This window comes from Glycine soja, chromosome 1 (genome assembly GCF_004193775.1).
Source record: "Glycine soja cultivar W05 chromosome 1, ASM419377v2, whole genome shotgun sequence".
NCBI lineage: Eukaryota > Viridiplantae > Streptophyta > Magnoliopsida > Fabales > Fabaceae > Glycine > Glycine soja.
In genome coordinates, this window is record NC_041002.1 from 53778231 (window position 1) to 53793830 (window position 15600).

The 15600-nt window shown below is 28.1% G+C and overlaps 1 protein-coding gene across 1 annotated transcript; it reads left to right on the forward strand.

Annotated features, from left to right (window-relative positions):
- Nucleotides 1–13406: 13406 nt before the first annotated feature.
- LOC114422802 (AT-hook motif nuclear-localized protein 23-like) lies at nucleotides 13407–14645 on the forward strand. Its single transcript, XM_028389339.1, has one exon. The coding sequence runs from the start codon at nucleotides 13543–13545 to the stop codon at nucleotides 14293–14295; it is 753 nt and encodes a 250-aa protein (XP_028245140.1). The 5' UTR covers nucleotides 13407–13542; the 3' UTR covers nucleotides 14296–14645.
- Nucleotides 14646–15600: the final 955 nt, after the last annotated feature.

Genomic DNA, 15600 nt, shown 5'->3' on the forward strand with positions numbered 1-15600 from the left:
GTCGAGAAAAGAATAGTACATTTCAAACATTGTCATTTCAAATTTATTTTGTTCTCTTAAGAGTGATTAAATATCTTGGTGTATTATGTATTAAATAATGGAATTCTTCATTATTGTTTTTATAATTTCTTAAAAATAATTATGAACATTTTTAATTTTAAATATTTATATTTTTTATTTAATCCAAATTAAATATCTTAAGTTTTTTTTATAAATATATATAATTTTAACTAAAGTAAAAAATATCCCTCTCTTTTATAAAGTTCACTTTCATTTACATTATAAATTTAGTCACGTGTGACTTAACTTTTAAGAACAATTTATAATGAGAGTTGCTTAATGATTGTTTTTAAAAAATATTATTTTAACACGATACATGTGATTTTAAGTTGTTTAAAATTAAAGAAAATTATTTATATAAACAATTCTTACTTGTGATTTATTTTATTTTGTATTAAATATAAGAAGTAAAAATAAAATATTTGAGATTAGTGGTAAAAAATTTAGATAATTAAATTAAGTTTGAACTTGCAGTAAAAAAAAATTAAGTCTAAACTTCATTATTGTTGTAGTAAATAATTAAAAAAAAACTTGTTAGGCTAAGAAAAATATATATTGGCCCCAAATGGATTTTGAAACTTGTGAGCTAAATAGATTGAAGCGAGGGATATTAGTTATTTTATTTCTACACCTAACATATTTTTTTTATAATTCCAACATATGTAGATCTATACGAATTGAGAAATCATATAGACCCCATATGGATTCATAATTTATATTTGTATGGATCCATACGAATTGATCCATACAGATTGTTAAAAATATATTTTATAAAATAATTTAAAATTAATGGCTCAAGCAGTTTCGAATTTGTGAGTTTCGCATTATTAACACGATGTTTTAATAAATTGAACTAATAGGCCAATTATGTTATAAAATAATTAATTTCGTATATATAATACTAAATTTTTTAATGTATATTTAATACACATATAAGTTTACATAATAAATTTTGTAACAATTAATTTTAATCTAATAATGTATTTTTTTAACATATAGAAATTTTAAATAAAAATCATAGGTTTAATAAAAAATTATATATGTAAAAAAATTAATTTTGATTTTTTAAAATTTAACTACTTTAAAAACAACTATTTTAAATATATAAAAGCATTAAAATAAATATTTATGAATTAACTATATAAAAAAAATTTATACATTCATTTTTAAATAAACAAATTTATTAAATAAATTATTTATTTATTAAATTAAAATAGACAAAAATATTTTATTAAATTAAATAGTTATATAAAATTAACAACAATATTTATTTAAAAATAATTAAATAACAAAAAAATATAACATTAAATTTTAAATAAACTATTTTATTAAGTAAATAATTTATTAAATAAAAATTATATAAAATTTAAAACAAATACGTCAATCCGTATGAATTATACGGATTATCTGTATGAATTATATAGATTCTCAATCCGTATATTCAATACAGAGAAAAAATACAAAAAAAGCAGAATTCATGACTTAGACAGTGAGTTTGGAACGATGACAAATATCAATTATGACCACACACTACTTAATGAAGACAACAAAGAAGAACCACTGATTGAAGAGAAGATGAGAAAATTTAAGAGGAGAATGAAAATGGTCTGAATGGTGCAGCCGACAGATTCTCAATCCATTGTTTAAATTTAAGTTAAATGAATCACCGATAAAATTAGTTTTTTACTCAAAAGGTTGAATGTAGAAGTATTCAGGGAAGAAGATCCTCTGAAGTGATATGGGCAAGTCCGCGTTCATTAGAAGTGTCAATACCCGACTGAGGTAAATTTAACTTTTGGGCCAATGATTTTTCCGTTGTCCTACTTTGTTTCTCGCTTTCGTGCTTTATTCTTTGGGCCTCTAGATTCTAGTAATTTTTTTACCAAAAAAAAACTCTAGGATTAATACCAAAGAATGAACATTTCAAAACTCTTCTCATCATGAAATAATTTTGTTTTTTTTAAGAAAACTGCTTATTAGCGGAAAGAGCATACCCTTGAAAAAAACTCTTCCAATTCGAGACCAAATTTGGTTGGAGAACGAGTTAATAAGGATTCAAGTGTGTCACTGGACAGTGGAAACACAAAGTTCTATCAGTTAAATTCATTGCTCATAAGCATTTTTTACATGAATTTGAAATTACCAGAACCAAGAAGGAAGAAACGGTTACTGTCTCGTTTAATTTATTTTATATTCCAAACTCCAAAAGCAATGTACCTCATGTTGGACTTGTCATACAACCCAATAAAATGAAAGAAGCTATCATTCTTTTATGAAGAAAAAAAAAATAGAAAACCATTCTAGCATTCTAGTATTAGATAGAATAAAAAAAATAAAAATGAGTGAAATGTAACTTTATGCTTGTATAAATATCACTCTTCTATAACTATTATACAATCAATTCCAATAAGATAAAAACAGAGAGACGACAAAACATTAGTAAAAAAAATAATATTATATTTTTTGGGTACAATTGAATTATGAGTTGAGTGTTTTGTAAATAACTATTATATAATTTTTTCTTTCAATAAAATGTCTGTAATAACTCAAAAACCTAAGCATAATTGACTAAACTCTATTTTTTATGTTTGTTCACGTTTATTTTATTTCTCACAAATCTAATTATAAGAAATTTGCCCAACACCTCATTTATTGTGTCTCTTAGTTAGGTCCTCTCTTCTCTTACAACTCGATACTGTGTTCCTCAGCAGGGTGATTATTGGCAAGCTACTAACTGCATACAATATCTTCCAAACTTCTTTTCAGAAAGAATTTCTAGTCTAAGTATTTAGCTTGTATCGTCTCATACCCGTAATCTACTTATTAATCACATATATATGAATTTCCTCAATCGTAATAAATGGCGTTTAATATGTTTGATATAATAAATACTTTTTGAATTTAATAGACATGCATTCTGAGTAAATTTTTTTACACTATCAACAACTAGCTAGAAACCAAAACTAACAAATTTATTATACATTAGAGTTTATGATGGAATATATGAGTATTAGTGCATGTATTATGTTAATTCATACTTTATTAAATAGTAGTAACTTTTCATTTCTTAAGATACTTGTTGGAAGACATTTCATTTTTCTGTTTTCACACAAGTACCTAATTAATATCTTTATGTTTCTCTCATAAAGTAAAACATAATTAAACTGCATGATGACGTCGGTTTCTTAGGCCTAATCAATTAAGTATTTCCACATAAATATAAAAATATTGTTGCACGTGCCAACAGAAAAACAAAGTAAAGAACCAGCAAGTTGAGAAGATAAATTAAGACCACCCAGGCTACCTATATGAATTATGATAATATATAAAACGACAATGTTGTGTCATGGGTTCGAATCCGGAAACAGCCTCTTTGCATATGCAAGGGTAAGGCTGCGTACAACATCCCTTCCCCATACCTTCGCATAGCGAAGAGCCTCCGGACAATGGGATACGAAGTTTTTTTTATAAAACGACAATGTGGTGTCATCATCACCCCGTGGTCCACTATTATTTAGCCATGGTTTTCCTTTAACCTTTCTGAATTGGGCTTAACAATTTTTTAGTAAACAACGGGGAACCTATGCTTGTAAGTTGTAACAGACCACTCATGGGTACTAAGACAAATCAATTTTAACTAAAGCCCTTTCTCGGAAAGAACAAGGAACATTAGATTGTTAATTTGTTTTATGCTGTTAACAAGTTGGCCACTAATTAATGGATGCTTCAATTAAGCAGGCTTTTCTTCGAAATGATGGCCTAGATTGGGCTGTATTTGACAATTTAATAGGTTATTTGGATTTTTTTATTCAAGTTCGTACAGCTATGTATGTGCGGTGGTTTTCCATGCCCTCACAATCATATATTGCAGATATTATTACCCTTTCGCTTTAGGATTAATCTTGTTTTATTTGCCTTTCAACTATGAAGTTATGAATCTCTTTGACATTTTCAAAAGGTCGCCTCTTCAGAGTTTGAAGATAATTAAACCCTCTTATGCAAGTTAATTCTATAGAATATAGACTATATATCAAAGAATAAACCAAATTAACCACTAATATTGAGTATGCGGTCTGCAATGCCTACATATGCAATAAACCAAATTAACCACAAATATTGAGTTTGCGGTCTGCAATGCCTGCATATGTAGGTAGGGAACAATCAAACACATAAAACACATAAATCAACTATCACGAGGTTATTTCAGTTTAATCAGAACTTTCAGATTCAAATTTTGAGTATGTAATTATGTTAAATATTTTTTAAAAAAATTTGTTACATAATTATTCTATTCGATTCAAATATATTTATCTCCAATGAAAAATACATGAGATTGGTTTAGAAGAAAAAAAAAATATGTATGTAGACATTGCCAACATGTTTTCCACTATCATTCTTTGGTCACCCATATGTTTGTGCGTGCTTGTTTTCCACTGTAATCAACGTTGGAAGAAATACGAAATTTAATCAAGGATTGAAAGAAGGAGGGGTTTAAATTACCAAGCAGTAATCCTGATGGTTTTGGAAGGTCATAGGGAAAACAAAATGCCAATTTTTATCTCCGAAAACCATGTTCGTGGTGGAAGCACTTTTAGGAAAGGAAATTCACACGAAGAAAAAAAATTGAACATAAAATTAAAAAAAATAGTAACTATTTGTATTTTTTTATCATTAACTATGACGAAAATTTTAAGGTTTAATTATAACACCAAGGTGGATAATGTCTTGCACAAATTAAGAACATATATTTCGGAATAATGGGAAAACTCAAATAACAAAAAAATTAGAATATTTCATAGACACAGTGATTTGTTAATTACTTATATCTCTTAATGAAAGTTTAAAATCCAATCTCCAGTTTGAAAAGGGAGTTGCGACTAGTGGTTATACTTAATCCCCAAATGAATCAGCCCAATAAAAATGGATTAATTAGATGTTAAATAAAAGTTTCATATACTTTTTAGTTACACCAAAATAAAATACAATTTGTATGTTTGAATAACATACAATAATCAATTTTATCCGACAAAATTATGGCGATACCATAAAAAAATAAAAACAATTATTTATTATTGTTTAGTCTTCACTATCAAAATTTTAATTGATTATTTCACATCATAAATCTAATCCAAACACATTATATAACCATGTGTGCGTTTACAGTAACAATATATGATAACAATCAGTGCATCAACTGTCTTCATGTTTATTGGTTTTTCACATAATTTTGCTTTTTTGCCAAACCCGTTTCATTGTTTAATATTTGACCTGTAATTTTTTTTTAAAAAAAATTGATATATCTAAATTTAGTCAACATAAAGTAATTCCTTGACACGATGGGTGGCATAAATATAATGATATCAGTTTAACGAAATTTATATGACTAACATAATAACTATTAAGGACTATCTATTATTTGTGTTTTTTCAAATAAAAATGTTTTTAATTAAAAAATTAAAATTCTGATATAACTTGTAAATATTTAAAGAAAAACGAAAAATATATACTTTAGTGTCTTTGCATAAGCTAAAAGCAGAAAAAAGAATTAAAAAACAATTATATAATTTCTTTTAATACTATTTATCTACACGCAACTAAATTGCTGAACTAAATTATTGATTATATTGATAAATAATTTTTTTTACAGAAGTCAAAATGGATTTTTATATGTTACTCTTGCAATAGAAAGATCCAAGTAGTCAGGTCACGGCTTTCTTTTTTCTCTCTATTATAATACAACATTGGATACTTATGTTAGGCAATTTGATCAGGACATGCTCATTTTATAATGATTGATCTGAAAGAGTCATATCCTAGGTAGGCATACATTTCTATCATCCCAGCAATCTTTTAAGATCAAGACCGGAAAGACATAATGAAAAAGCAACTGCTTCTTATTTAGAAACTTTTCTTACATAAAAAAAGGTTTTCTCTTAAAGAGTTATAAGTTATAAGTTCCTTCAAATTAATTACATGGCATACTAATTCTTTTAGATAAAAGAATATAATAATATATTGTTATATGTTGGATGCATACTTTCTTAACTATTAAATTATATCGAAGGCAGTTTCTTTTTTTTTTAGGTTTATATCGAAGGTAGTTAATTAAGGTGAAATGCGAAGAATTATTAAAAGATTACCTTATTGGGCTAGTCATGGACGCTAATTAGCTGACGGTTTTCTTTTTTTTTTTTTTATTTGAGTAATAAGATGACAATTTAAGTTATATTTTCCGATACACATAAAAAAAATATAATTTCATGTTTACAAAGTTACAGGCTAAGTCGTTGCTTGATTACAATATTTTATTTAAAAATTGTATAATCAAGGTGTAGACTAACATTAAAAAACATGTTACTTTTCCGGATAAAAAAAATACTTTTAACGTGAGAGATGGTGGAACTTTAAGTATTCGATTAAAATGAGAGGATTTTGCATTTGATAAGTTGCATATTTAAGTTTGTATTCATTTCTGTTAATTAGGAGCATGAGACAAATGTAAATTCTCACTTTATGAATTTTAAAGTTTTCTTTATCTTGGATTGGAGTATCATTTATCTTATGTTAATTTTTTAATTATAAAAAAAAATGAAAGCATACGGAACCCACTCGGATTTAAATGTGTTATAAGGTTAAGTTAATTACATCTTTGGCTTCCGAATGCTGATGAAGAAACTGATGTTAACCCTTTGCAATTATAATAGCGATGTTTAATTTAAATTATTCTAAAGCAGGACAATAATTTTGTTTGTGAATTCGCATTAGAGATAGCGTTTGCTTTGAAAAGCCCAAAAAGGATTAGTTTAATGAATTATTTATCTTGTTAATTAAAGAGGACGATAACCACGATCCTCATTGTACGTGTTGAGTAACCACTGTCATAATCTTCATTAATAAAAATAAATTTAATACATAGTGTAACAATTAATGAGCAAAAATACATGCTAAGCATAAAACTATCGATAGTACTTTTAAATATATATTTGAAAGGATCATATTATATATAATGACTTTTACTTTTGTTTTTTCTTTTACCACTTGAGTGAAGCTAACGTACGGAGGAAATGAATCATTTTACATAAATATTACAACATAGAGTTTTTTCCATATACTAAACCTTTCCTTGACTCGTCATCTTCTCATTTAATGTTATGGTTCAGAAAATAAAATAAAAACCTTAAGCATGATTTGGTTTGTGATTCTATTCTACCGATTTTAATGCTTTTCATCTTGACAAATTTCAAACCATAATTGCAAATTAAAACTAACAGAGTACAAACATCATTATCCTCAAAAGGTGTTTGATCTAAATTTCTCGTTGGGTCGTAAAGTGAACGATTCATCTGCATATGGGTTCGACAATATGGCTGATATGACAAAATAAGAAGAGGTGATCGAGTGAGGAGATTTACAGTGTTGGAGTTGGTGGTAGTGGACCTTCTGAGGATGGATTAGAATTAGAACCGTCCAATCATCATGACAAAGGTGGTTGTTTAATTTCCTTCTTTTTTCCTTAATTTCTTTCTAAAGTGTCTTATAGAGACTAGAGTTAGAGCCTTAAGAGGACCAAATCCTATTCCTCGACCTCTTTTTGATCCTCATCGTTGGTAGGTCACAATTGAGCGTGATTGCATCAAATTAAGGAAAGCCTAAAATTCAGGGACCTTGTCTTTCCTAATTCCTATCCTTCAAATTCACCTCTTTCTACGTTATTCATCTCTATCTTTATCTTCAGAGACAAACCCATGCCCAACCACACCGTTTATGCATCACAGGGATCCCAACCACTACCAACTTATACGTTAAACCTATTTATATAGAACTACACAACTATTTCCCATGTTGCAAACGGTAGTTTGGTGGAAGGAGAAAAGTCTCTTCTGCTAAAAAATTGTAGCCACCAAAATGTAAACAAAACATAGTAGTCCAGGTCTTACTCACCTTTCCATGCTACCTTTCTTGCTGAAGTCAGGCTATCAGCAATATAAATTTATTGAAGATTGGATTGATAAGTTGATGTTAATTTTCTTAAATAATTAAGGTGTTTGATTAGTGTTTCAATAATAGAAATGAATTATTAAGAGTTGACAATGATCCCAGCTAATTTAATTTCAACCTAATCTAAGAACATATTTAATGAGAGTTGCTCACGTGATTCTTATATTTAAAAACCACTTTCCATGCAGTTTTGCTAGTAATAAAGTGATTGACATGACAATTTTCATATAAGAATCATTACTTACATTACATATAAACAATTGCTCTTAAAATTAAATTATGAGACAATTATTAATTAAAGAAACCATTTTTAATTTTTAAAGATTATAGTCATTATACCACTTGAGTAAAAAAAATGATTTAAATCCTCAAATCTTGTATGGTATTATAGCATAACAAAAAATAAATTAAGCAAATTCACCATATAATTGAACGACTAGTTAGATGCTCTAATATCTAAAAATCTCTTTTAGATACCAACAGTTGATAACAAGTTATAAATAAAATGAAAACACTTTCTCAACAACCGAGTAAGCAAAAGCCTCCACTCAGCTGGTAACATCAATCTAAGCTAGAACGAAAATAGATTGGAATCCTAGTAAGTTTGTATGATGTGTATGTGGCACCAAAGATAGTAGTATTCGAACTAATCATGAGCCCCGCGGCGGTGAGAGGGAAAGATTATATATATATATAAAATTGAGTTTCACCTCAGTAATAGTATACCTTAACATAATTTAAAACATATCACTAAAGTATAATTTTTAATGATCAAACAGTACCAAATTGCATTTAAGTTTTGTCTATTGACAAAAAAAACATCGTTTTACGTATTTGAACAAAGAAAAATGAATTAAAGTGTTTTTTTTTACTTAATAAGGAAAAATAAAAATAAAATGAGTACATTAACTAATTTCTTTTATTCTTTCAATATATTTCTCAAGCTTGTAATGCAAATCGCTAGTAGGTTCCATTTTTTTCCCTTTTTGTTAACGGTTTTCAGAAAGTTTTCAGAAAGCTTCATTGGATGACAAGAAGGAAGACTCTCTCCAACTTCAGGGATCATTAAACTTTATATATATTTCATGCGGTTATGTTTAGCTTAATATATGTTTATGCCATTTTTTATATAATCAAAAAATAATACATTGAATAGATGTGTACAAGAGATACTCAACTAATTAATAAAGTTTACACAGGCCAACATCAACACCAACAAACCTTATAGTAATCCTGGCCTCTTTTTTTTTCGCTGCCACGAGTGTATTTTTTGGTAGAAATAATCTGACAATCCTCTTGACAATCCTCTTTCAATAGATATGTATGGGCGATAATTTTGTCTCTAGATCTACGAATATTTAACATTAAGTTAAAACAAGTCTGCATTAGCAAACCACTCGATCACTTGATTAGTTCTTTTATTAATAAATGAGACATGATTAGTTGATTATCTCAATACTCTTTAGATGTTTTAGCATTTATTTTATTTTTAAGCAGTTAATATTTTAGAATTTTAAAGTCTAATTAATATTTTTCTAAATATATCCTTATTTAATATCTTGTTTACTAGTAGTGAAGACATCCAAAATAAAATATTAAATAAAAATATTTTTGTCTAAACATAAAAATATTTATTTACATTAATCTACATACATTTATCGTAGACATCTAAAACTACAGAAAATAGATAATATTTACTAAGTTTTTACTATATGATAGTATATATTATATATTTGTTTATAAAACCTATTGAAATGATTAGTAACAGAATTATTAAAACTATTATTTATTTTATCAAATTTTAATAGTTTGCATAATACATAAAAACTTTTATAAACATTCCTTAATAAATATATGTCAGATTCTACCTTCCAAAGGTTTTCATCACTTTCATTAAGTTAATTAATACTATATCGAATCTTCAGTGCTCCATCCACTCATTAAAGTAAGTAAACAAGCTGTTTCTTTTATAAAAGTAAAGTTTTTATTTTCAGTTGCAATTTCTTTTCTAGGAAGGATCTTTACAAACAATGGGTAAATTTTGTCCCCTGTATATTTGTAGTGTAATCACGTAAAACAAGGGAAAATGTCAGAACAGTTTAAACGACTCCAATGGATGTATGTTGTTATTGGTTGATACTTAATTTCTTTGTTGGTAAATGGTCGTTTCAAGAAATGAAAACAGCAATTATCTGTAAGTCGATCAGATTCAACTTTTGGCAACAATCAGAGGAGAAGGTGGAAAATTTATTCTCAGGAAGGACTCAGAACCTCTTTTTTCTTTTTTTTTTTTTCTGGTGGCGTAAACTTCATGCCCTGAGACGTTGTTTATTTGATTATATTATTACTGATTTACTATTGTACTTAAATTACATAATATAAACCATGGTTAATGTCAACCTTCCAATGACAAGATCCCCAAGCTCAAGCAAACGTGTCTACGCTTCTATATCACATCGGCTAACCCCATCCACACATTCTATTCATCTAATATTTTTCTTTTCTCTACGGCAATAGTTTACTATTTTAAATCATTTATATGGGGTTTTGTACCCCTTTATTATTGATCAGTATATTTTCTTTGCTATTAAAAAAAGGTTATTTTTAAATAATTTATCTTATCTAATTAAGTTCGAGTCTTCTGATGCTTATTAATTTTTAACACTCAGCAATTTACATTTGATATAAGAAGTAAATAAAGGAAAATAAAATCAAATTTGATTTGATCTTAATTGGATTCAATTATAGGACAATGTGTTTTTTTTTCAAAAGCACTTGATGCTACTAAGTAGATAATTTTATATTAATAATTTTAGATTTCATTTTCAATTATAAAAATATCACATTATTTTTATTTTTTTATTTTTAAATATATTTAAATAAAATAATAATTTTTAATAAAAATATTAAATAAAATAATATAATGTTTTTATAATTACAATAAAAAATAAATAATGTTTTTAAACATAAACAAGCCTTTATATTTTTTTAAACGACTCGCATGCATTTCGCTTGTCTAAAATGAATTGACGTGCACTTTAGAAAATAATGTCTACTCATAATTGTTGATTAAATAATTACTTTTTTGTCTTATAAGTATCGTGTTAAAAAAAGTTTTGAAATTAGTGTTATTTTTTATTTTTTAATGTAATATTAATTATTTTTCCATTTATACCACTAATAATATTTTTTAAAATGTTTCTATGTTATATTGTTTTCAGCAAAGAAGATTAATAATAAGGTTAGTTTTTTTTTAAAAATATAATCGTCTTTCTTAGTCTGTATTAAAAAATTAAAGACGACATTCGTTATAGATCGGATAGAGTAATATTTAAAATTATGAAAAATCAAATATATATATATATATATATATATATATATATATATTAGTATATAAAATTAATTATAATCTTAGTTTTAATAATTTGCATTGACAAGTAAACGATGTTTCATGCATATTCTGAATACGAATATGACTAGTTCCGCACTCCTGACGAAATTGTATTTGGATTTAATTTTCTAGCCTACCTAATGAATTAAGTTTGCTTATTCTATTTGTATTACGAGTGAATAGTAAGATTATGGCATATTTTGTGATATGATATATGTCTATTTGACTAATTAATTAGCAACCTTTTTTTAGCTATCATCCGTATCCGTATATTGTTGCAAGCTTTGACGTTTTGTATTATAATCATGCGCTATCTTGTCTCATGGGAAAAAAAGGCAAATATATTTATGAGTATGCTAAAAGGACTTTCTGTAGTGAATTGTCAACAAAAGAATTAAGAAGGTTTATCCACTGTAGTAGTTCAGTATACATCAATTTAGGTAAAAACACTCAGTTTAAGATTTTTTTAAGTAGTGGCACTTCTCGAGCAGAAAAGTTCTATCCCTTTAATATATTGTTATAATCTTTTCCAGTATTATATAACTCTTGTATTATAAATTTTAAAATATAAAATGTTGAAGTAATTATCAAAAGGTTATAACACTATTCCTTCTCTCTGTGTATGTAAAAAGAAAAATACGTAGGCGTTGATAGTAGATTGTCTAGTCAGTATTTTAAATGAGTTTAATGTTTTTTTTGGGGTATAGAAATGAGTTTAATATAATTATTTTTTATGTTTTCTTTATTTTTACTAAGTGAAATCTTATCTTGGATTCATTATTATTAAAGAATAAGTTATTTGTGATAATTTAGTAAGGTAACAAAGAAATTCATTCAATAATAAAAATATTGGGGAAAAAAAGTTAATCAGTGAAGCAAAATATCATTTTATTTTACACTAAAGTATAAAAAAAATCTGTTTGATAAGATTTTTTATGAAAAGGTAATTTGTACTGCATTAAAAAAATTGATACATTAATAATTAGTTATTTAATTATTTTTATTAATATCATTTTTATATAATAAATAATTATCAATGTGAAGATTATATATAAGAACGCTAATAATATGATATATTAATAATATATAGTATATTAAAAAAAATTATTAACATAATACATCATATTTTATTATTTGAAATGTTCCTCTCATGAAAGTCAAGTACTTTTAGTACATGAGAAAAAAATAGATTAAAATATGTTTGGATCCCCTAAAATTTTAAAAATACTAATTTATTTATAAAAAAATTTGTATTAGTTTAACCTTTATAACATATTTTTGTTTATCATGTGTATAATTTGATTATAAATGAATTATATAATTTATGACAATTAATTAATTAAAAAATTCTGACAGTTAAAAATTCAGTGTTTTAAAGACATGTTAACAAAAACACATAAAATCCTTGTTATTTATTTTTAACTGCATAGTTATTTTAGCATTAGTATACAAATTAAGGAGCTCCAAATACCAGCTTGAGAAGCCACACAGCAGCAAGCTTGGGTAACGGGTATCTATCTATCCAAATTTATGACACGAATATAAGTTGATAACATTAATATTCTCCACTATAATATCTCCCTCTCAAAATAATTATTATTTTGTTATTTTATATAAACAAAGAAAAAGTAATTTAAAGAATAATAATTTTATAAAATTAATGTTATATTATCATTAATTTATTTATAAATTGTTTATCTATTATTTATATTATAAAAGATATAAATACAAAATAGTTAATATTATATTAAAAAAATAAAAAATAACAATTAATTTAAGATATATTTTTCTTATACGATTATTACAATAAAACAGAGGAGTAATGAATAACGAATTAGGGATCGCGTAGTAGGCACGCTCCGGGAATAGAAGTGACGATCACTTACAAGCTATTCTTCCTTTGTCGTATTAAATATTAATTGTTTGCCATTTTAGTTTTAGGTCTCCTTCTGCAGTCTTCATATTAATTATCTCCTTAATCTCTTTTAAATCCATCTTTATCAATTAAACCACTCAGAACACAAGCTTCCTCTCCCTCCTACCCATATAGAAAAATAAATTACTATATTCGTGTTTTTCTTTTTGATGTGTCTATGGCTGGTTTGGATTTAGGCACGGCTTCACGCTTCGTCCAAAGTCTCCACAGACCAGACTTCAACCAACAACAAGAATCCGAGGAAGACGCCAAACCCCAAGATGGGCCCCAGCAGGGCGACGTGGTGGGGCGCCGCCCGCGGGGGCGTCCTGCGGGCTCCAAGAACAAGCCCAAGCCGCCGGTCATCATTACGCGGGAGAGCGCCAACGCCCTCCGCGCCCACATCCTCGAAGTCGCCAGCGGCTGCGACGTCTTCGAAAGCGTCGCCAGCTACGCGCGCCGCCGCCAGCGCGGGATCTGTATCCTCAGCGGCAGCGGAACGGTCACGAATGTGAGCCTGCGGCAGCCGGCGTCGGCGGGCGCGGTGGCCACGCTTCACGGCAGGTTCGAGATACTCTCCCTGACGGGATCGTTCCTTCCTCCGCCGGCTCCTCCGGGGGCGACGAGTCTCAGCATATACCTCGCCGGAGGACAGGGGCAGGTGGTGGGTGGGAGTGTGGTAGGAGAGTTGACGGCGGCGGGACCGGTAATTGTGATCGCGGCGTCGTTCACGAACGTGGCTTATGAAAGGTTACCGTTGGAGGAAGAAGAAGAACAGGTTCAGATTTCTGGTGCTGCTGCCAATAACAATAATAATAGTAACCCCTATCATGATCCTTCTTCGGGACTTCCTTTCTTCAATTTGCCAATGAATGTTCAGTTGCCTGTGGATGCCTGGGCGGGAAACTCAACTACACGTTCACCATTTTGATCCACCATCACTCTCAAATCTTAATCTAATGTCATTGGATGTTGCCAACCAACAATGAAGATGTTCATCGCAAGTAGCTAGCTCTTTCAATGCTTAATTTCTTCAAATCAGGTCAGCCAATTCATGGACTTTAATTACATAAATATATATATGATTTTCTTCTTCTTCTTCTTGTTTCTTCTCCCCTTGTTCAATCTTTTTTTTTTTTTTGGTTCATGTTAAGAAGGATGTGTTGCCTTAATTTGTGTTGTTGTACTTGTTCTATTTAATTAGTGTAGTTTTGATTTTCTCTTTTTGAGATTCTTCTTTATTGTGGAGCTATGTATATGAAATGACTTATATTATCTTAATTTGTTGTTTCCTTTTTCGTATTCGATATTTGAGTGATTCAGCTCACTTGCACTAACTACCCTCATGTTTCGAACAACAAATATGTTAAACATGAAGCAATAACTTTCAAATCGCTAATATAAAACCAGCCATTTCCCCCCGCTATATTTCATACGATCATCAACTTGCTAGTCGGCTTATATATATTTTAAAATTTAAATACCATCTCCCCAACATAAGTTGTCGGTTTAACGAGTAACAAATTATATCAAATGATAATTAAATATGTTAATTTAATATATATATATATATATATATATATATATATGCCTAAGTATTGCTAGGGATTTTAAAGAAAATAAGGGTGGGCCATATTAGGCATAGAATTTATAGATTAATTAACGGTGGATATTGAGGTAACTAGCTTGCCATTAAGAGGAAAGTGTTTTCTTCCTTCCCAGTCTAGAAGAATTTCTAGCTACTTCTGCTCAACATTCATACATTTACATGAACTAAACAGTTTTGCTTCAACGAATCTTTACGCATGACTACTAGCTTCTCTATTATTTGCTTCAGGCGAACTTATTTATAGTCTTCAAAAGTTTTCCTCTGCATCTACCAGTCTTAACGAGTCTTGAGAAACTCAACTTCTGATTATAGTGTATGTTTATCGTAGCTATAGCTCTATTGTTATTATATGCATGCATCATGCTTTCCTAGTTCTTTTTGTTTAGATATGGAAGTCAAACTGGGTTTCCTTCAATATTATCAAATTTTAATACGATTTAAGTTAATCGAATTTGACTTGTAACTTATGAGAACTTTCAATTGAATAAACTTTAATTTGTTAGATTTTGTTTAAGGCAATAATGCGGAGTTCTATTAAGTTTATAGATATTATATAGAGAAGTTAGCTAGAGATGAATAAGCTTTAGAAAAAGGTAAATTATATTAAATTGTTTTTAATATGTGGAA